Source organism: Maylandia zebra, linkage group LG9 (genome assembly GCF_041146795.1).
Source record: "Maylandia zebra isolate NMK-2024a linkage group LG9, Mzebra_GT3a, whole genome shotgun sequence".
NCBI classification, from domain to species: Eukaryota; Metazoa; Chordata; class Actinopteri; order Cichliformes; family Cichlidae; genus Maylandia; species Maylandia zebra.
In genome coordinates this window covers 28066967-28088772 of record NC_135175.1, presented here as the reverse complement: position 1 = coordinate 28088772, position 21806 = coordinate 28066967, and the positions used below count along the sequence as shown (strand labels likewise).

General features: G+C 40.1%; 1 protein-coding gene across 4 annotated transcripts in view; it reads right to left on the bottom strand.

Annotated features, from left to right (window-relative positions):
• cnksr2a (connector enhancer of kinase suppressor of Ras 2a) overlaps window positions 1–17931 on the bottom strand; it is a 112369-nt gene extending 94438 nt beyond the window's left edge. For all 4 annotated transcript variants that reach the window (XM_076888299.1, XM_076888300.1, XM_012919328.3 and 1 more), the window contains exon 1: window positions 17374–17931. In XM_076888299.1, the coding sequence (XP_076744414.1) occupies window positions 17374–17437 (64 nt within the window). In that variant the 5' untranslated portion in view covers window positions 17438–17931. The remainder of the gene's footprint in view (window positions 1–17373) is intronic.
• Window positions 17932–21806: the final 3875 nt, after the last annotated feature.

Below are 21806 nucleotides of genomic sequence, written 5' to 3'. Positions count from 1 at the left end.
ACAGAGGCACTAATCATGGCAGCACAAGAACAAGCTCTGAGTACAAGATCCATAGAGGCTGGGGTCTATCACACCAGGCAAGACTCCAGGTGCAGGCTGTGTAAAGATGCCCCAGAGACAATCCAGCACATAACAGCAGGGTGCAAGATGCTAGCAGGCAAGGCATACATGGAACGCCATAACCAAGTGGCCGGCATAGTGTACAGGAACATCTGTGCCGAGTATAACCTGGAAGTCCCGAAGTCAAAATGGGAGATGCCCCCAAGGGTGGTGGAGAATGACCGAGCTAAGATCCTGTGGGACTTCCAGATACAGACGGACAAAATGGTGGTGGCTAACCAACCGGACATAGTGGTGGTAGACAAACAGAAGAAGACGGCCGTAGTGATCGATGTAGCGGTTCCGAATGACAGCAATATCAGGAAGAAGGAACACGAGAAGCTGGAGAAATACCAAGGGCTCAAGAGAAGAGCTCAAGAGGATGTGGAGGGTGAACGTAACGGTGGTCCCAGTGGTAATCGGAGCACTAGGTGCGGTGACTCCCAAGCTAGGCGAGTGGCTCCAGCAGATCCCGGGAACAACATCGGAGATCTCTGTCCAGAAGAGCGCAGTCCTGGGAACATATATATATATATATATATATATATATATACACACATATATACATATACATATATATATATATACACACATATATACATATACATATATACACATATATATGGGAGCTTGAGGGTCCTGCGCAGTATCTTAGCTGTTCCCAGGACTGCCCTCATCCTATTCATGTAGCCCCTTCCGCCGGGGTTACTTGCGTAGTAGCATTCCAACAACGCCCTGTTTTCATCTCTTGCCCACCGATGCCTTCTTGTTCCAGTAGCCCACTTTTCGTCAGGGTGCCCTGGTTCCTCAACACCTGACGCGGACCTTGTTGATCCGGGCGACGTCCGAGCCGGCATGCCTTCATATTTATCTGTCTCGCTCATGTCTGCGGTAGGCTTGCTTAGCATTGGGGGTCTAGCCTTAGGACCCTTACTGGATACAGATGCCCCAGGCAGGAATCGAACTTGCGATCCTCTGTTCCAAAGGCGTGTAGTCTAACCACTACGCTATCTCTCTCTCTATATATATATATATATATATAATAGTATAGTATATTACACTATACACTCTATATCAGTAACTACAGTATTAAAATTGAAACCTTACTTACATTCCTGTCAAAACAGAGTTTTTCCTTCCCACTGTTGCCAAGTTCTGGCTCACAAAGAGTGTCTTTTCTTTACAATATCAAGCTCCTTTGAGCAACTCCATTTGTGAGTCTTTTATTAAAATGAATAATAAATTAAATAGAATACAGTACTTGTTGTGTCATAGTCCTCCACTCCTCTGGGCTCTCCGGCAAATTTCTTTCACTTCACTTCACTCTCTCTCCCCTCCCTCCCTCTCTCTATCTGTCTTGTGTGTGGGTGTGGGTGGTAACCTCGCTCTACCTGTTCAGAGGCGGGATTGTCTTGGTCTCCACCCTTCGGCTTGGTGCACCTGCAACAATCATCTTACCTGCGTCCTCATCTGATTATTAGTCTGTTCCCTTCAGTCATTCTTTCAGAGCATAAATGAGTCACGGTAGATACTCACCTCTGTTCAGTAAGTCTGTTCATCTGTTATGTGTGTGCGCCTCTTACCTCCCTCTCTTCTGTCCAGGAGCCTGCCCTGTTTTCCTCGAGGAGGAATCGCAAATTGGAGGACAAAGAAGTCTGTTTCGGTATTGACCTTAAGGACGGAGTGGAGTCTATCGGAGCGTTTACTTGAAAACTGTTCATAGAGACTGTAAATAAATCAACAAACTTCATTCTGATTCTGCGTTTGCGTCCTGCCTACTCTCAGAGGATGATAAGTTGGCTATGAAAGCAACCATTGCAGCACTGATTCGGAGCTTGAGTTAGTTCCTTTACCTCCAGTAAAGGAAACCCTTTTTAAAAACATGCACTATATTACCAGGCGGTGCACTTTTACATTGTGGCTTTGCTATTTTTACTCAAGTAAGACATCTAAGCCCTGCCTCCACCACTTAGGTTTTAATGAGTGTTAATAGCAGCTGATTCTTAATAGATGTGAAGCTGATTAAAACAATGTTGGCTCTCACAGGCAAAGTGTTACTATTGCTGAGAGAGGCAGCGAGAGGCAAAACAGAAGGGGAGCGATGCACTGTGTGGCAAAAGTTCACTGATAATCAGCATCGCTTATCACTGGCAGTGAGGGAGAGCGTGAATGCCCCGAATACTGATGAGTCAAATTGTAAGTGGCATCAACGAGCACACACGCCCACGCAGTACGAGAGAAAGTGAAGCAGATCTGCACAGTTAATATACACAGCATAATGACTGCTGTATGGAATTCATTCTGCAACAGTCAAATATACCCCCACAAACATGTCAGCTGAAGGGAAGAAGAGGGTAAACACTTTAGTTTGGTCTGCTAGACTTAATATGTACATGAGCAGTAGGCTACTAAATGAACTACAGTTATATTTATGGTAACAAAGATGTTTTTCATCGTTGTGATGGCTGCACTTACAGCCACACAGTGGTAATACCCACCATGTTAGTGTAGAGGCTTAAAAGTAACATTGCATTCACATTTGTCTTTCTTTAAATATAGGAATTAATTTACAGGACAATAAATAACTGGTTTTGGTTTAGAGTTAATTCACATATCCACATAACACTGCATTCTAAAATAAGTGCGCACATTTTAGTTTACACTGTTATGTATGATTAATCTTTTGTTTTCTGAGTTACCTTAGTTGCAGCTGTTCCAGTCCCTTGATTAAGGAGCCAAGAGGTGGAAAAGGGGCGGAGCAAGCTTTAAAGAAAGACTGCAAATTGGTTCGTGCCATTACTCGGGACCATGGGGGGGAATTGGAGTTCATTATGTTTGCTTTAGTTAGGTTTTGTGTGTTTTACCCCTTCTCCTGTTTTTGTGAGCTGATCAGCCACTATTTAAGTTTCCCCTTTGTCTCATTAAGTTAGGTCAGTTTGTTTGAGTTATTAGTAGTGGTGTCAAATTTGAGTAGAGTTTTGTTATTTTGACCTCTTTTATGGGCCCAAGATTTTGATTATTTTTGCATGATTTAACCAATTATGTTTTTTGGGTTAAATAAAAAATAATTTTTTTGGACTTTAACCTGTGCCTAAGTTTCCTTCACTGCTCGGTCCTTCACAATCGTGTCCAGTGAAAGTGAAATAAATGTACATAAGGCAACGTTGTGGATAAAGCATGCTTTACCCTCCTTCTGGACACTAAGGTGGAACATGAAGATGGTGTTGTATTTCCTAACTTTTTAAACTAGAGATGGAGACAAAAACTTTCAGATCCAGAAGCTATCTAAATTTTTATATACAGTCTTTGGCTGAGCTGTAATAGTATGGGTGAATCAGAGTGGAGGAGATCAATTGACAAATAAAATGATGGAAAAGTATTTGCAACTAAAATTATGTCAAACTCGCTGCAGTTCTGCATGCACAAAGGAGTGGGACGGGAGGATTTGAAAGCCAAAGCAGAAAGAAGAAAGACAGGACTCAATGAGGGAATCAATAAAGAACTGGATGAGCACAACCCGGCTGATTTTCTAATCATTGGGAATTGTATAATTACTCAATTCAAATATCTTTTTTTAATGCTTTATTTGCAATGATAATGTGATGTGTTTAATTTTAATACAGTAGGTGTAGCCCAATATGCTTCTGGCACTTTTAAAAAACAGGGGAGCCAGTGCATTCAGCAGGCAAGTTTTTTTAATTACGCCTCCGGGTAAAAAAAAGAAGTGTTTATGAGATAATGACTCTCGACCTATGACCTCAGTAAGCACTTTGCTTATGTTTATGGTCTCAATCTTTACTTCGAAGGCTCTGCAGAGGACCACATAGAGTAAAGTGGATAATTAAACACAGAATAATTTAGGGAGCCGCTACTTCCTGATTGAAACATCAAGCCAAAGCAGAAGTGCCACAAACTGCACTTCCTCCATCAACCTGGTCGGGTTGGCTCCAAAAGGGAGTTGATCCCCACAGCCTCAGACTAGTTTTCACTGATTATCTGACTAATATTATAGCTCGAAAGACCATCTACAAAGGTTAAGCTTCAGTCTAGTTGTCTTAAATTTTGGTATTTCTAGTATCTTACTGGTTTGTTCCTTCGGGTCTAATTAACAGATGTGTTTGTCTTTATTTATTTCACCCACACAGTTTATAGATGCAGCTTGGTAACCAAGCTAGCTGATAACTTCACACTGTCTTATCCAAGCATGGCTCCAAAAAAATAACATAGACCCAAAATAATAAGATCAAAGCTTCAAAATGCGAAGTCCATAATCCGTGGGTGACGTCACCAGAGATGGGCAGTAACGCGTTACAAGTAATGAGTTACAAGTAATGAGTTACAAGTAATGAGTTACAAGTAACACGTTTCTATAATCCGATTACTTTTTTGAGTAATAAGTAAAGTAAGGGATTACTATTTCAAAAAAGGTAATTAGATTACTGTTACTTTCTCATAAGCACGCTGTGTTGCTGCGTTACTAAAACCGTGGGTTTTTTTTTTGTGAGAGTGTCTCATGACAATGACATAAGCGAGTGCGACGTTTGTGGCAACACCTGTGTGCAGATCAAAAATGGATAATATATCGAGTGCGGAGAGAGTATGACCGTGCAGTGTTTAAAGCGTGGAAGTGCTGATCTTACTTTGAGTTTGATTCCGTAAAAAGTGACAAAAACATTAGCGTCCGCTGATCGCTGCGTGGGAAGAAAACTTCTTTTTACAGCAAAAAAACCCCTAAACGGCCGAGCAAGCACCGAGTGCGCTACGACGGAATGGGAAATTCACAGAAAAACTGCCGTATCCTTCCACTGACCGCTGTGGCACACCTGCACCAGGGCAAACCTCCACCTGCCCCACTCCTGCTATACAGGTGAAAATAGGGCAACGGGACTGCTGAGTCTTTGATTTTATTTATTTTCTGCTGTGTTTTACTTGCATCTATTTGAAAGAGTGAGTGTAAACACAAAAAATCATTTTATTTTATGTGCTGGAATGTGCAGAAAGTAGGTTTAAATGTTAAACAAATTTCTTCCAGTCAGAGAATGTTGCATATGGGGGCGTGGTTAGGAAGCAATGGCGTAAGACGTTTTTTGAAAGAGCTCCGAACCAACCTATATTTTTTTATTCATATCCATCTGTTTTTTGAAACCTTTCTGTTGAGTCCTGACGTTTGTATATACTTTATAACAATGAAACCTAAAGCTTCAAAAGCCCGTGAAAAATCGGAGAAGATCAAGGTGAGTCAGCGAGTGTGGCTAACGAGCGCGCGCTAGCTGAGGAGCCAAGTGCAAATAGCCCCGTGACTTCCCAAGTAGCTAACCTGACGTCAGCCAACATAATGAGTGCAATTTCTAGATTGGAGACTTCGGTTGATAGCAAATTAACTGCTATTTCAACCATGATGAACGCTATGGAGACCACTCTTTCCACTGTAACTGGGAGGATACATGATATTGAGAAAGCTATAAACGGGCATGACAAGAGGATTGCCGTTTTAGAAGCGCTCTGTGACTTGCTCCAGAAAGGATACGATTTACATCACAAAAAATTGGATGACCTCGAGTTGCAGTCAAGATGACAGAATATCAGGATCCTTGGAGTTGCGGAGGGGATGGAGAAAGGAAACCCACTGGACTTAGCAGATTTAGCCAATTTACACAGAAGAAACTGGCGCTTCGATCCAACTCTGCTTAAAGATGAGACCTTTCATAAGAAATTGGAGAAGCACATTTTGGATTATGTTAATGATAATGATAAAGGTGATGTTAATGATGCAATTCTCTGGGAGAGTATGAAGGCGGTGTCACGGTCCGCTGTGACGGACCGAGTGGAGAATGCGTGTAATGGACCCAGGTGCGTACACAAGTGAACAGACGGGAGTGAGCTTTAACAGAAGGCGAGCCTTTATTATTAGATTAGATAGAACTTTATTAATCCCTCGGGTGGGTTCCTCTGGGAAATTCGATTATGGCTGAAAACAAGGTGTGCAAATACAGCAGGGATGGCGTGGCTAAACAAAAACCTAAACTGGGAACAAACTATGGTGAGGCTATGGCTTGGAAGACAACAGACCAGGCATGGAAACACGGAGGGTGGGAACACAGAGACTAAATACACATGAGGGATGATCAGGGGAAGTGGCCACACATGGGAACGCAGCTGACACACATGAACTTAACGACAGGACAGGAGGAGTGAGCTGAATACACAGACAGTGAATGCAGGCCTTCAAAGTAAAACAGGAAACATGAGACATGAACCGGGGAGACGTAGTACAGGGGGAGGTGACATAACTGACAGCATGAACTTGACAGTACAAGACACACAGACATAAACACACGAAGGGCAAGGGAGACGTAATGCAAGGGTAACATAATTACAAAAAGGACTGGACTACCTTAAAGAACCTAAGCAAACAATAAACATCAAAATAGGTTAAGCATAACACACTGGGTCACACGACCCAGGACCATGACAGGCAGTAATTCAAGGCCACATTATTTCGTTCTCTGCAGCTAAACGTAAATCCCAGGAAATGGCTTTGAAGGATCTGGAGTCAAATATACAGCAACTAGAACAAACTTATCAATCCTCTCCCACAATAGAATTACTGGGCAAAATTACTAAATTGAAGTGTGAGTATAATTCTCTGCTTAGCAAACAAGTTTGCCTTCAAATCATTAAGTGTAAGCAAACATTGTTTGAATTGGGTGATAAGCCTCATAGGCTACTTGCAAGATTACTTAGAAAAACACAAGCATCACAAACTATACTATCAATCAATAACAAACATGGGTGGACCACTAGAAACCCTCAACAAATAAATGATTGTTTTGGAGATTTTTATCGTAATCTTTATAGCTATAAAAGTTCTGTGAGTCAGTCATTAATTGAGGACTTTCTGGAAAAGTGTAATCTCCCAAAATTAGATGATGAGGCAGTTGCAGATTTGGAGGCGGACTTCACATTAGATGAGATTAAGACAGCTATTCAACAGATGTCAAATAATAAGGCCCCTGGGCCAGATGGTTTCGGAGCAGAGTTTTATAAAGCTTACACCTCATTGCTAGCCCCTCTAATTTTGCGTATGTTTAACTATTCAAAATTGTCTGTCTCTTTGCCAAGTTCATTGCATCGTGGTGTAATCTCATTGATTCTTAAAAAAGATCGCGATCCTGTGTCTGTCTCGTCCTATCGGCCTATATCTCTCCTTTCTGTTGAGACCAAGATATTAACAAAAGTTTTATCAAACCGCCTCAAAGATCATATTGCTAAACTTATACATCCAGATCAAATAGGGTTTATCCCTAACCACTACATTTATTTTAGTTTGCGTAGCTTATTTAATCTCATATATAGTCCTGCTAGGTGTTCAGATGATTCTGTGGTAATAGCTTTGGATGCTGAACAAGCTTTTGATCAGGTCGAGTGGCCGTATTTGTTTACTGTATTATCCAAATTTGGATTTGGTGATTCTTTTATCAATTGGATTAGAATTTTGTACTTTTACAGGGCCTTACTAGATATATACAGTCCTTCATCTGATACTTTTAGGGAGCAGTGGCAGGAAGAACTGGGGGTGGATGTTACTGATGATGTTTGGCAAGAGTGCATTAAGAATATATATTCTAGCTCTATAAATGCTAGACATAATCTGATCCAATTCAAGGTTGTGTATAGGTTGCATTTTTCTCCCACTAAAGTGAAAAAAATATATAAGAACGTTTCAGCCCTCTGTGTTAAGTGTTCAAGTGATCGAAGAACTTTATCTCACCTTTTCTTTCAATGCCAAAAACTACAGCTTTTTTGGAATCATCGGTTTGATTTTCTGACCAAAGCCATTGGCAGGGAGGTCCCATGTATCCCCTTTGCAGCATCGCTCGGGGTGTCTGAACCAGGATGGGTAAGGGACAAGACAGAGACGCAGGTTGTGTCAATGACTACACTTGTGGCTAGAAAGCTGATACTTCTCTGGTGGTAGTCTGATAAACCTCCTACCTTTGAAATGTGGTTGAGAGAATTTGGAAATGTACTCCACCTGGAGAAAATTGAGTTTACCTTGTCTAACCGAGAGAGTGTTTTATAAGATTTGGCAACCAGTCATTAGCTTGAAGAATAAACTTAAGTGAAATGTACTCAGTTTTAACATTTATGTATGCTGTATTACCACCTTGTTGACTTGCTGTCCACCTTCTATTGTGTTCTCTTGAAGGTGATTGTTGTATACTGTTCAATTATAAAATCAATACAAAATATATTGAAAATTTTTTTTAAAAAGGTGGTGCAAATCAGCAGTGTGCAGACTGACAGTGAACAATTATGAGTTATGAGGTATATTACTGAAGTACATTATTGTTGTTGTTGTTGTTAAGTGCTTGTGCAATGATGTGTAGAGATATGTAGATATATATATTTCAGTTTGTATGTAAACTCTGGCCCTGTGCGGACTGAATAAAGTCTAAAATAAATTCAAAAATGTGACCTAAAAAAAAGAGAATGTTGCATATAATTTAATGTTTGCTTGATGCATAAAGTTAAAAGATCAAAACTAATAAAACAAGTTTTAAAAAGAGACTTTTTCATTTGATTACATTTTGTATGATGGATTATGCAGAAAAAGTAGAATTGGGCTGAAAGATCTATTGCTTTATTACCTATTTAGGGGATAAATAAAGTAACTAAGTAACTAATTATTTTTGAAAATAAGTCATCAGTAAAGTAACGGGATTACTTTTTTTGGGAAGTAATCAGTATTTAGTTACTGAATACTTTTTTCAAGTAACTTGACCAACACTGGACGTCACAGTACATGCGATTGATAAGTTGCTACAACAAGGTGGTGGTGCCCAGGACAGAGTTCACAAAGCAGCAGGTGAAATCATGGTGGCTGCGTCTATCTTTTAAGTACAGTCTATGCTGTTATAGACTTTTTTTCTCCTAACCACACCTCAACCTTTATATTTAGGTTTCATTATTGTTGGTCTGCTGCTATTATTCACTTAACAAATTTTCTGCTGATGTGTCGGGTGGCTCTATATGTGTATTTATTTATTTTTTATTTAAAGTCTAATTTTGGCATTTTTCGAATTAGCTGAATTACACCACAGTAATTAGGCGCTCCACTTGGAAGTGCAGAAGTACCATTAAGTGCCCGTGTGGTGAATCACTGATCTACAGTATATTTAGTAAAAATCCTGAAATGTACTCGGCCAACTTTTTTTTTTTTTTAAATTGAGTCACAAGCTAGGTGCAAGTCTCTGTGTAGGTTTGTTGTATAACGGTTTCTTTCTGAACAGTCATGCACTCCCATCCCTGTATGTACTGCATACATGTCCATGTGTGAGAAGGAGCAAGATCATGTGTGTGCTTGGTTTAACTGGTACAAAACGTGTGATTCATAGCTGACTCACACACTTGACTCCCACAGAGGCACACTTTTCACAACAACAGGCGAGCCAAACTCCCACAAACACCCTCTTTCTCTCTGTCATACGCACACGCGAGTAATAAAGCTAGATTTTGCACTGACTTCTGGGATGTTCAAGAGTCCTATAAAAGAGCCGGCCCTCCCAGTCGGGTTATGTGTCATCTGTTCCAAGGGCTCTAAAGCTTCGGTAACAATAAAAGCCAGACGAATGCTCGCTCTGTTCCCGGGATTTGTAAATTCAGGATGTTAAGAAGAAAAAAAAAGAAAAAGAGAAACAGCAGTTAAAAGTGAGTTTATTATCGGAAAGTTGCCCATTTGAATCCCAGTGTCATCTGGGAAGATTTTGCAATGGGGAAATAAACTAAAGAAATTCTTCCTGTAAATACAGTTTTGCTTCTTGTTGAACGCTGTTTGAATATTACATCTACTCCAAGTCCTCCCCATCACATCAGTCAGTAATTAGGCAAGATAAAAATAACTCCCCCATCCAAGAAAAAAGAAGAAAAACAAAACAAAACTCATGCATGAAAAGTCAGTGGAAGAATCCACGTGAAGCAAGGAGAATGGAACTTTGCTCTAGGCAATGCAAAGGCAAAGAAATTAGTCTATCTTTAGAAATGTAATAATCAATAAACAGAACACCAATCTGTGTCAAGCTGCATGGCAGTACACCCAGAAGCCTCTGACTTTCAGTTTCCATTTTATTAATAAAAAAGTTTCAACCAGAAAACTCAAATATTTTAATATAGTTTGGGCACAAATGCATCAACAGCAAATTCAAAACAACAGATTTGGCAAGAGAATGGATGGATGGATTTGGCATACAAAGAAGGACAGTTGTATCTTACTTTTACTGCTGGCATCACAGACAGGTTGGAGGTCCATTTAGCAAACATAATAATAAAGAGGAAGCCAAGAGGTCCAAAAACAGTTCGAAACTCACGGATCAGTCAAAACTCTGGCCTGACTGATGGGCTGAGAAAATAGGAAAGGTAACAAACATAAGCATGGCTGTATGTTAGGTGAGTAATTAGTGGATGGGGGGCACAGTTTGACAGAAGACTGGTAGGAAGAAAAATGGAGGAAGTAGAACAAGGTGAACAATTTCAAAATTAAACAGGATTTTTTTTTACATTTATGAAGCCACTTCACAAGTTCGTCAATTTTGCCATCAAATGTGCTTTAATAAGCTTTCTCTCTGCAAGTTTCAAATCATCATGGCTTTATTAACAGCTCACTCCCATGTGGCCACAATAACATTATCTCTGCTCATTCTAGCCATGCTAGTTCACATTAGACATACTGTTCACACTACATATACTAACTAGTACATCTTTACAATGATAAAAAGTAGACAGAGCTCCCACCACACAGCTAAAACTGTCATAAATCCCTTTTTTGTTTTAGCACTTCTTCTTATTTAGAAACATCAGGACCAGCTCATCATCATTTGTTGTCAACTCCATTTTATTTCGCAGTCCATTTTTTGAGGATTTTCCACACAAATGTAACACTTTCGGTGTCTACATACGTTAAAATACAAATCACTATGTGAACATTTCTGAATTTTGTGTTGCTTTTTTGTATCACGATTGGTCTGTGATGGCCTTTAGAAGGCATATTCCTTCATTGCCCAAAGTTTTATGAAGACTCCTCCTTCATAAAAAGAAAAAGTAAATCTTTGATTTTAGGCAGCGGTAGACAGAAGAGAGTGACTCATTTATAGCTGGAAACCACTGCTTTCACCAGCTGCTGTGTATCTACCTACTGTAGCTATTAAAGCTAGCATTAACTCCACTGGTTCTCCCTGGCTGCCTTTTTTGTCTCCAGCAAATCCTTTTTAAAAGACAACTAGCAAAAGTTTTTTTAAATATGAAACCTGTTTCTATTTTTTCATTCTATTTGTTTTTATTTATTTATTTTTATCCATAATGGAAAGGCTGAAACTATATAACACAGGGCAGTGAAGTCTCCGTTAACGGTCCATGTAGAGCACTATTACAAGCCTCTATCTCCATCTGCCAGTTATTCGATTTAAAACTATTGTAATGCAATTGTACCAAAGTGTTTGCATAAATTAGTAGCTATTTAAAAAAGGGGGCTTTTTAAATGTCACATTTTGATTTTATTTTTCTAATTTGTTATGTTAATATTGTGCTTGATTGAGTTAAGAAATCATTTAGCAAAACATTAATTGATGCAGTGAATGTCACTGAGCATTACCGCTGCTTCAGTACATGCCCTGAACCAGAGCTGATTCGTGCCGTTGCAAATTTCAGAAGCTTGCTTGAACTTTTCAGCCTCTGAGAGAACAAAACAGTTGAAATGATTTCCCCGAGAGCCGCATATTCACTCTGGATTTATTTTTTCTGATGTAAGCTCAGTACTCGTGAGCCTCACCTTAAGCCGAGACATATCAAGCCCACAGACCCAAAATCCACTGATCCTAAAGGCTGTGACTATCACTCTGGCAGCTTTCTCTCATGCCAAGTGGTGTCATCAGATGTGCTCGCATGCTGTCACGCCAATTTCACTGCTGATTTCCAAGTCTAGCGACCAAATTCATGCAAGGGAAATGAGGTGAAATTCTCCCCATCTCAGTGTGTGACCAGATGATAACATAACACGACGTGGGCAAAGATTCCCAGCATTCCCATCAATGTGGCGAAAGTGCTCACGTTACTGTTGAAGTGCACCACTCCCATATTGTTTTAGTATCTGTCGTGCCAATGCTGCACTGTTGCCAAGTCAACAATACCCAGACCTTTTGGCCCCTTTGGCATATGTGATCTGTACATGTTACTGTACACACACACACATACACACACACAGAAGCACGCTATCATGTTTCCCTCTGTCGCCACAGACACACCCGAGAGACCCGGCATGAACTGAATACCACACTAAGGCATGGCATGTGTGTGTGTGTTGCTGCAAATGTCCGAGGACTCGGGTGGAGCCTTCTGTTCAGAACGGGTGTGCTCGTCTGTCAGCTGTTGTGCACAGACGGTCTGAGACGAACAAGTTACCATCCTCCCACACGCTCACACACACACACACACACTCAGACGCACATATAAAAACATGCCATATGCACATGACCAACCAATAACCCATCCAACAACGTGCCTCCAAGAACTGACACAGTGCATCATGTAAATACATTTTTGCTGCCATTTCAATAAGCATTTTATTGCCACATGAGTCAATGGTCTCCCTGACCTGCTTTTTGTGCATCAAACAGACATGATGAATAACAATTATTACTAATATTAGTTATCATTAGTCATTTCTCAAAGTGCATTTGAAAGGCGGGCTGTGTTTTGTGATCTGAGTTTGAGAAAACAGGGAGTGATGATGCATCTTGGCATTAAAGCAGGGGAAAAAAGGCTTGAAGAAGCTGGAAACGGTCAATAGGTCAAATTTAAAGGTCATTCAGTAGGTACTTAAGGATTCTCATGTTTGAGTTTTTTATAATGGCCTGTTTGGAAGATTGATGTTGGCATTTTTGATGCTAATCTAAGGTCACGACTTCAAATTTTGAAAAGACCTTCACTGCTAGAACAGCTTAACATGTAGAACAATATGTACAAAAAATATGTAAGACAGAAAAGGAAGTGAGTCCCTAAAACTAACTTGTTTCATCATCTCAAACGGAAGCATTTTCTTTTTATTATACTTCTATATAGGATTGTATCTTTATGGAAATATAGTACGTTCCCTATATAGAGCTTCCGTAGCAATCAACAGGGAATATTTGCCAAAGGTTTCTGTCATCAAATTAAGTGCATTAAATATTAAATAGCTTCATTCCATAACCATGATGTCATCTGACAAAACAACTATAACTGCAGGTTAAAAATTTTGCCTATATTTACATATAAACTCATCACTTATATAGAAAGTTACAAGTAACAGATGGTATTTCTTACTTCTTCTTACTATGTGTGGAAATAAACCACAAGAGCCATGTTGCACGTGTGCAAAAAACATCATTCACCTGAGCTGCTGCTTGTTACTCTGCTGCTCGTGCACTCTGCCTAAGCTGAAGCAGAGTTCACAAATCTTCTTCTCCTTTAAAAGTACTGATAGTTTTTTTTTTACTACTTTCGTTTTAACATTTATAATTTTTCCTAATCAAAAATGTAAATTAGCGTGTGAACAGCAGCCTACCAAGACTGAGTCAGACACATTGATGATACCCTTACAATCCTCATAATCCTTATAAACCTAACACTAGGCCTTGGCGTAGCCCCCACTTTCTGAAACAAGTCTTTCCACATCCATTTAAAGCTACTTCCTTCTGATTTGCTGCCCCTTCTCAGTGGAAGGTTCAAACAGTCTGGGCTGTTGAACATAAATGAAATTGTGACCATGTTTAATATGAGCATCCACCATTGTGACAGAAAAAAGAAAAGCACAATAGTTCCAATTTAATTACAGTTACAGCTGGTTTGGGGTACAGGGGTCTCGAGGGTGAGAAGGGTTAAGACAATTCTTCTTCTCGACCATCAGCGAGTCATTTGTGTTCTGCTCCAGACCTCATTTCTGCTCTGTAAGGTGCGGGGTTAGTGAACCATCACCATTGCAGTCCACTGTAACTGCTGTGAAACCATGCTGAACATGTCAGAGGTGCAAACTGCAGACGTTTTACAAGCTCCTTTATTGCCTCGCTCTAAAACAGAGATTTTGGGTGGAGTGAGAGTTTAATGATAAAACCCTCACTTCTGTTTTAGAGCCCCATAAATCACCGCAAAGCTCGGCTGTGAGCCGTGTTTAGCGTTAAAACATTGACAGCTACCATATGATAGAAGAGTTGATTAACACTAAAGTTAAGAATTATAACCCACTTTAATTTATCAATGACTTAACAAATTGGATGGACCAATTTAAAAAGTCCTGTATGACCTTCATATATTTTTTTGTATTTTAGCCAAAGTGATCAGTTTCTACAAAGCACTTGTCCCTATTGCACCAAAGTTGGCCATTAATTCAAATTAAATTAGTTATTCACATATTAAAGTGATTAATGGACTGGTCTTTAGCGTGGTCTCCTCCTGGCATGTGGTTTTGGGGAAGCTGGGCCAGTATTATTCATGCATTCAGAACCTAAACGAGTTATTTCATGAGAATTAAATGAAAAGTTGAACAAATTATTATTGGTGCAGACAACCTGAGCCTAAAGGGACAGTAACTTTAGAAACACCAAAGCTGTAACTTGTTTACCCTTCATGTTTAGAAGCGATTAAATGATCATACATCAAAACAGAATTTGGAATACGTCACAATGTCTGCAACGAGCTGCAGCCAAAATAAGCCGTCACACTGTGTGGGATCTGGGAAATGCACAGTAGCCATTTCTTTTTGTGTGCAAGAGAGTTTTACAATGCTCACACAGGCCCCTGGGTACAGACCTAATCAGCCCGGCTACTGAATTATGCATGACGATAATCTCTAGTCTGATCACTCCAAGGTATCACCAGCACTCTTATAAACAAAACGTAATTACATTTTTGGATAAACACTCAGGCTTAAAGTTTTGCGCTTGTGTTTAACTTGTGTCTTTTTTTTCTTAAAGATGCTGTTCTGTTGCTCTGTATTCACCGATCTCATTTTAATAGCTCTAAAGTCGACAGGAATTACATCTTTAAAGTTACAACCAGTCTGCAAGAAACAGTGATGTATGTGATTAGTGTGCATGTGGTGCATTGCAAAAGCTCTGCGTGGGTCATAATTAGCAGCCAAAGATGCAGATTTGTTTAACCCAAGGTGCAACGCTTCTTGATTCAACAAAAAGAAACAAAACTTATTTATTAAGGAGCTACTGTCAAAATAAGAGCCTGTGAAATGTTTGCATTAGCATTATAGCTATGTTCAATAGTGAGATAGACAGCATTTTACTGCTTGTTCACACCAAACAAAGTGAAGCCAAAATATCCTAAAAGCACGCACTGTTCCTTTGTGATTTTTGGTACATCATCTGCAACCAGAGTCAGCAGTAACCCTGCGGGTGGTGACGTGATATCGAGCTCGCACCTCCTGCCTGGGCCAAAATGTGAGCACACACAGAGATGCACAAAACAATGACACAGAGGGACGTGATGCTGCTGAAATGCTGCAAAGTTGGTTAAAAATATGTCTCTGAGACAAGAGCTAGAGCTAGAACTATCTAGTGTGCCAAACACAGATCTACTGTATATGCATATTTGCTACCTGATATGTGCCGATATGCAAACTTTCCTCCACAGAACACAGTGGCAACAAAATCCTTTGCGTAACTTAGATAACCAAACGGAGATAGCGCTATTTCTAAGTGTCCCCATTAGTAGGAAGACTCCATATCACATCTGAGTAAATAGTGACACTGAGTCAAGCAGTGACTTCAGAATAAGCTGCAAATGAGTTAGTGAAATAGATTGTTTGTTACATAGGAGCATTTTGGGAATTGTCCCCGGAAAGTCTTTAGGAATCACATTTTTTTTTAAATACAGGTGATTGGTTGAACAAGATGACTGCCACAAGTTACATCCACTGGATAACTTCAACCAGTCCTATGAGCCATATGCGGAGAGCACAGACTGTATATAAGAGATGGATAAATATAACAGTTCTGAAAAGTGAGATATTTGCCAAAGAGCCTTGGCTCATCTGTTATTAGCATGAGAACTGAAAAGCCTGATGGTTGTAGGTGCAAATGATTTCCTGTATCTCTTTATTTTACAGCGAAGAGAGGGAATCTTCCAGTACTGATGTCTTTTGTTCCAGTGGTTGATGTTACAGTGGCTTAAGCTGTATTTTATATTATCCATGAATCAAAGCAGAAACACCCCTCAGTTCCTCAGAAAACACTTTCTGATGAATTCGTAATCTCAAAAGCTAGTTTGGTATTCATTTTGGAAATTGTTGACCCCATTAGATGCAAAAAGGAGGATATAGTAATATAGTAGGGTGGGACAAGTTAACAAGTTGCTACCATTGGAGCGGTTTGCCTGTGTTTCTCAGACAGATTCACCCATCACTCTTCAAACACCCAGATGGCAAAGCTTGAAGCTTCAGAGTGGGGCCTCCCTTATCACAGGGTGATGGCACCAGAGCTACATCCATCCTCTATATACAGTCTGTTTGCAAAACACTCTGTGACTTAATTCTTGGGAAGTGTTTACAAAAGGCAGATTGGTTGAGCCATCTGCCTGCCACCTTCTATTATGGGCTAACTAACCTCCGAATCATTCAGATCAATGAACCACAGGAGAGCGACACCTAGCGAGCAGTCAGTATATTCTTGCCATGTTTCACAGTTTGGCATCTATCCCTGTCTACCCTCACACCTTACACATGCCTGCAGCTGTGACCTTCACGGCTAGTAGATTCTCACAAGATGTTGATTAGTTGAACTAACAGGTGTGCCATTTGAAACTAAGCAGGATGAATTCTGATGTATTCCCGATTTCGCCTGAAGCAGCCTGAGGAGGTAAGCAGTCGATCTGCCCCCTTTCCCCCTTTCAAAAGTTTCTACACCCGCCCCTGCTCTAAGCAAGGAAGTTTGTTTCTCCTGCTGTCACTCTCTCACACATTACATCATTGCCCACTGATCATCAGGTGCCTGGCTGATGCATCGGCACACACACACACACACCTCCCACACAACAAATCAACTTGTCAGCCTCTTATCTCCCCTGCCTGAATGTCCAGTCGTGATCAGAGACAGTATTTGTGTGTGCGGGTCCGTGTGCGAACGCGTTCCAGCTGTGTAATTTAAAAATGAATCGTGTGCATAATACGTGCGCGTGTCTGTATCGTTGTATTTATGTGTGTGTGTGCGTGTCTGTGCGTGTGTTTCTGCTGCCCACCTTTCATCCAGTCCACCACCTGGCTTGTGCTCCATTTGCTCACTGGCTCCATCACCAGCGCCATCGAGGAAACTTTGCGCTTACTCTCCGTTGCGCGCAAGCAGTGGCGTTACCCCCAGAACAAGGCTCTGTGAGGCGGGTACACCTCCCGCCCTCCTCCACTCCCCTCCCTCTCTAATTTCCTCCGCAGCCAGGTGACTACTTTTTTTTATTTTTTACTTTGTCCCTCTCTGGTCCTGGTCCCGCTGCCTCAGTATCAGCCCTGTGTTGTCTCCCGTTAACGCAGTGGAGCCCTCAGTGCGGGACAGCCCGGGTGTGTGCGCAGCGGAATCCGGCACATTCCCCTGCTCGAGCCGGTCTGACTTGTGTCGCCTCTCTCCGTTTCTCTTCTCTCCCTTCTTCCCAGTGCGCTAGTCCGCTCCTGCGCTCCGGTGTGTATGTGTGTGTGTGGTATTGTAAAGAGAGCGAGAGAGAGGAGTGTATGTAGGTGTGTGCGCAGCCGCTCCGTTACCGACAGCAGCAGTGTAGGATAGATAAGTCACACCGGACTTAAAGCCGGCAGCATCTCTCTCTCTCTCTTTTCCAGATATGATTAATCCGTGCACGCGCTCTGTGGGTGGCTCCGCGCGCACGTCAGTGTATTTCCCACCGGAGCGATAGTCATGCGGATATGATTGAGGGAGGAGATATTCTCAGAAGATATTTAATAAGAACGTGTCTTCGATAGAGAGACATTGTGTTACATACAGAGAGAGGGAGAGTCAGCATGGGGTACCTACACACTTTCTGCTCCAGCTGCTGTGTGAGGAAACTTAATGAATCCTCAGCCAACCGCTCCACCTCCACTCCAAAGATCGTTTCACTGCCCCCTCAAACCATTTATCTTTCTCTCTGCCTTGAAATCCTCCATGTAGATGTTGAGCACACACTTGTTTTACATTTACACCATATTTGCTTGACTGGAAGAGTACAAGACCTACACTTTTTTAAATAAGTAAATATAGGTTGTATGTGGGTTAAACTGGAACATTTAAATTAACATTATACAAATTGATTTATAGTCTTTATTTTGACTCTTGCAGCTGTTTCTTTGCAGTGTTCTTAAAACTTGTTCCTGGACAATTTCAGATAATCTTAAAGAGAGTGCAGGTGAGGCTGGAAACACTTCAAGCATGATCTTTTTCCAAGTTCTGAGACATTTCTGCTCCAGACAAATTACAGTAGTGGATTTGTTTAGGGACAACTCCACCAATGCAGAACCAGGAGCAACACAGCCTACATCCTTGCTAATGTGTAACTGAATTAGATTTCTTAGTAAGTAAGTTTATTCATAAGTTTAAAAAACAATTAATAAATATATTGACATACAAAATATATGGGCAAAAGTTTATGTGCAATGCAAGACAAGCTTAAGACAAATCGAACATGAAAGCCTGCTCTAACACTCTAATCCAGTCCTGAATAAGCATAGATACCACCTCAAATAGTGTTGGGATCAGTTATTCTTAGTGGTTTCCATGACTGGTTTTATTTGTCCAAGTTCTCATGTAGCCACATTTATGCCTTCATCGAATTGCAATGTAACTGGTGGTTTCATCAGAGGGCATTTCCAAGAGCACAGAACCTCAATGTGAACTCTTCTGTGTGTTTCCTTAAATAAAGAGGAAAGTCAAGCACACAACCTGGAAAAACAAGTAAGTGAAAACCATCTTCAAATAAAACCATGTAAAACTGTAAAACATGAATAGATCTATAAAACCAAAACTTTTCTGGTAGAAAAGCACAGTTAGTTCTGTTACTGGCATCTATGTAGAAGCCAGTGTACTCCGGTCCCAGCCCTTAATTCCATCAGAAAGGCCATCAGGCATAAAATTTCAGTCAAGCATGTGGCTCATAAAGAGATGTTGGTGTGATGGAAGAGGATGCTAGGTATAGGTTGAAATGGGGTGTGATGGAGATAGATGATCCTCTTTGGCGACCCCTACAGGAGAAAGAAGAAGAACTAAAATGCAAGAAGTGCTTAAAACTGAAAAAGGAGAATTTTCCAGAAAGAGTTTACATATAAGTAGGTAAAATCTGTCATGAGGTATTCTTTTATTTCTACCTTTAGGGTGAGCTGATTGCTTTATATCCTTTCTTTAGTTTATCTTTTAGTTTAGTTTTATTTTAACCTTAATACAGATCAGCTGACTGTGACAAGCTTGTGCAGTAAAAATTTAATGTCCTACTCCGGATTTTGCTGGAAACTGGAGGAATTCATTCTTTGGTGTTGTTACTGGAGTCACAAATGAAATTATTAAATCTAATTATTAATTTAGTAATTACATTGTATTAGTGCCAGATATCTACCTACATAACTTTCCAACCCTTTACAAGTGCTGTGCACGCTCATTCCAGCTATAAAGAAGTGCTGGATGATCTGATTCACTGCTGCCTCACCTCCTACTGTAGGCTGACGTTTGCACATTCACTGAAGACAACCAGTGAGATGAGAGTCAAGATTTCGTAACGCAACAGAGACATCTGCTGGTGAAAAGTGTAACTGATGTGGATTAAAAGCGACTTACTGGCTGACTTACTGGAAGCCCGACAAATGAAAGAGAAAAACTGCAGAAGTTGGTGGAAAAATGAGACAAATTAATGTCACCACAAGGAAATTTCCCCTTTTTCAGTTTCCCCTCTTAGTTCTGTCTCATTTGTATTGTTCACACTCCCATGTGTTTACCTAGAAAAATGAAATAGTCAAACTACTGAAAACTGAAAGCACGAGATTGAAATTCATGTAACAACATTATCGGATTAAAATTCTAATTACTTTAATTAATTAAAATACTTAATTACTTACTTACTTGATGATGCCCTTCAGTATCCATCTAGGGAAAACAACTACCTGAGCTTGGGTAGTATTCACCTATACATTCATATACACTTACACACATGACAGAGTCAAGTCACAACGTGTAGGTTTAAGTTTGAGTAGTGACATATTTCTATCATTTGGACCCAGTAAGTGCCAGTGCCTCCTATTAATTTGAGAAGATCTGACCTGAGTAAGTTTAGTATCTTAGTCTTGTGAAACAGCCTCTAAATATCTGGGATGAAGTTCATTAAAAGAGTTTTATCTTCAAAGCAGTATTGTTCATAGTTTATCTTTTGATGCTTTACTGTGAGTTTCTGTTCTGTTGTAAGGTGATAGCAGAATATCATTCAGCTAAGGATCTACAGATTCACACAATGAGGATGAGGAAGTGAAAAGGGGAATATATGCTCATGAAAAAAATGCACACACTAAAGCACTAATGTCCTTCAGTTTAGTTTTGAAAAACTCATGGCTTATCATATTTTATACACACAATACACCCTCATATTAATACACATGTAACATGTGACCTATAATAAAACACAGTATATTGTTATACTATTATATAACCATTTTGAAGCAGCCAAACTGTTGTATGTCAATTCACTTCACTTCATTTTTATTTATACAGTGCCAGATCACAACAATGATTCAAAGCACTCCCATTCAAGATCATCTTCTCCACCATGACCAGTCAGTTTTCAGTGCTACTGCACATTTTTTAAATTATCTCTTGGAGGCACATACACATGGAGAACAGGTGAAAACATACCATGTAGTCATTCTTGTTTTACAGTTAGTGCATTGTAATGTAAAGGAGTTCACCAATTTTCAAGCAAATGCTTCTAAAATATTCAGAATAATGCTCCTCGACATGCAAGTTTGTGAATATATCATCATATACAAATATATAGCAAATAATAACATACAAACATATGGAGAAATCCCGTATGCAAGGGGAAAGACTTAAAATGAGTATAGGATGCCTACAATCTTTGGACACCCAGTTAGCATTAAAACCGGCATTGATTCTTTCATGGAAATAACTACATTGGCTCAGGCACACTTCCAGAAATTATTGTCTGTGAACACAGCTCACTATGCCATCCACAAATCCAGATTAAAGCCCTATCATGGAAAGAATAAGCCATATGTGATCCAGAAACACCACTGTCTTCTCTGGGCCAAAGCTGGGTGGAGCAAAAGTGCATTTAATATTTTATTTCAAGCTGTATCAGTTAGCCTTGTCAAGCAGCTAACTGATACATGTACAGTGTTTTAGCATAGAATTGTAACAGTGTAGTCCCCGTAGAACACAACAACACATTAAAAGCAAATTAAAACATTAGCGGTGGATGGTGGTTATGAATAACCACTGAAATATATCTACTGTCAATGGAAAGAATTATTTTTGGAATCTGACACCTGTTTTATGGCAGAATATTAATTTTCTTTTAATGAAATAATTTTATATCACTGTTAAATTAGAGGTAAAAGACCTGCAACAGCAGCAACTGCAATGAATTCATAGAGTGAAAATATACAAAACACCACTGTCTGACAGTGCTAAGTA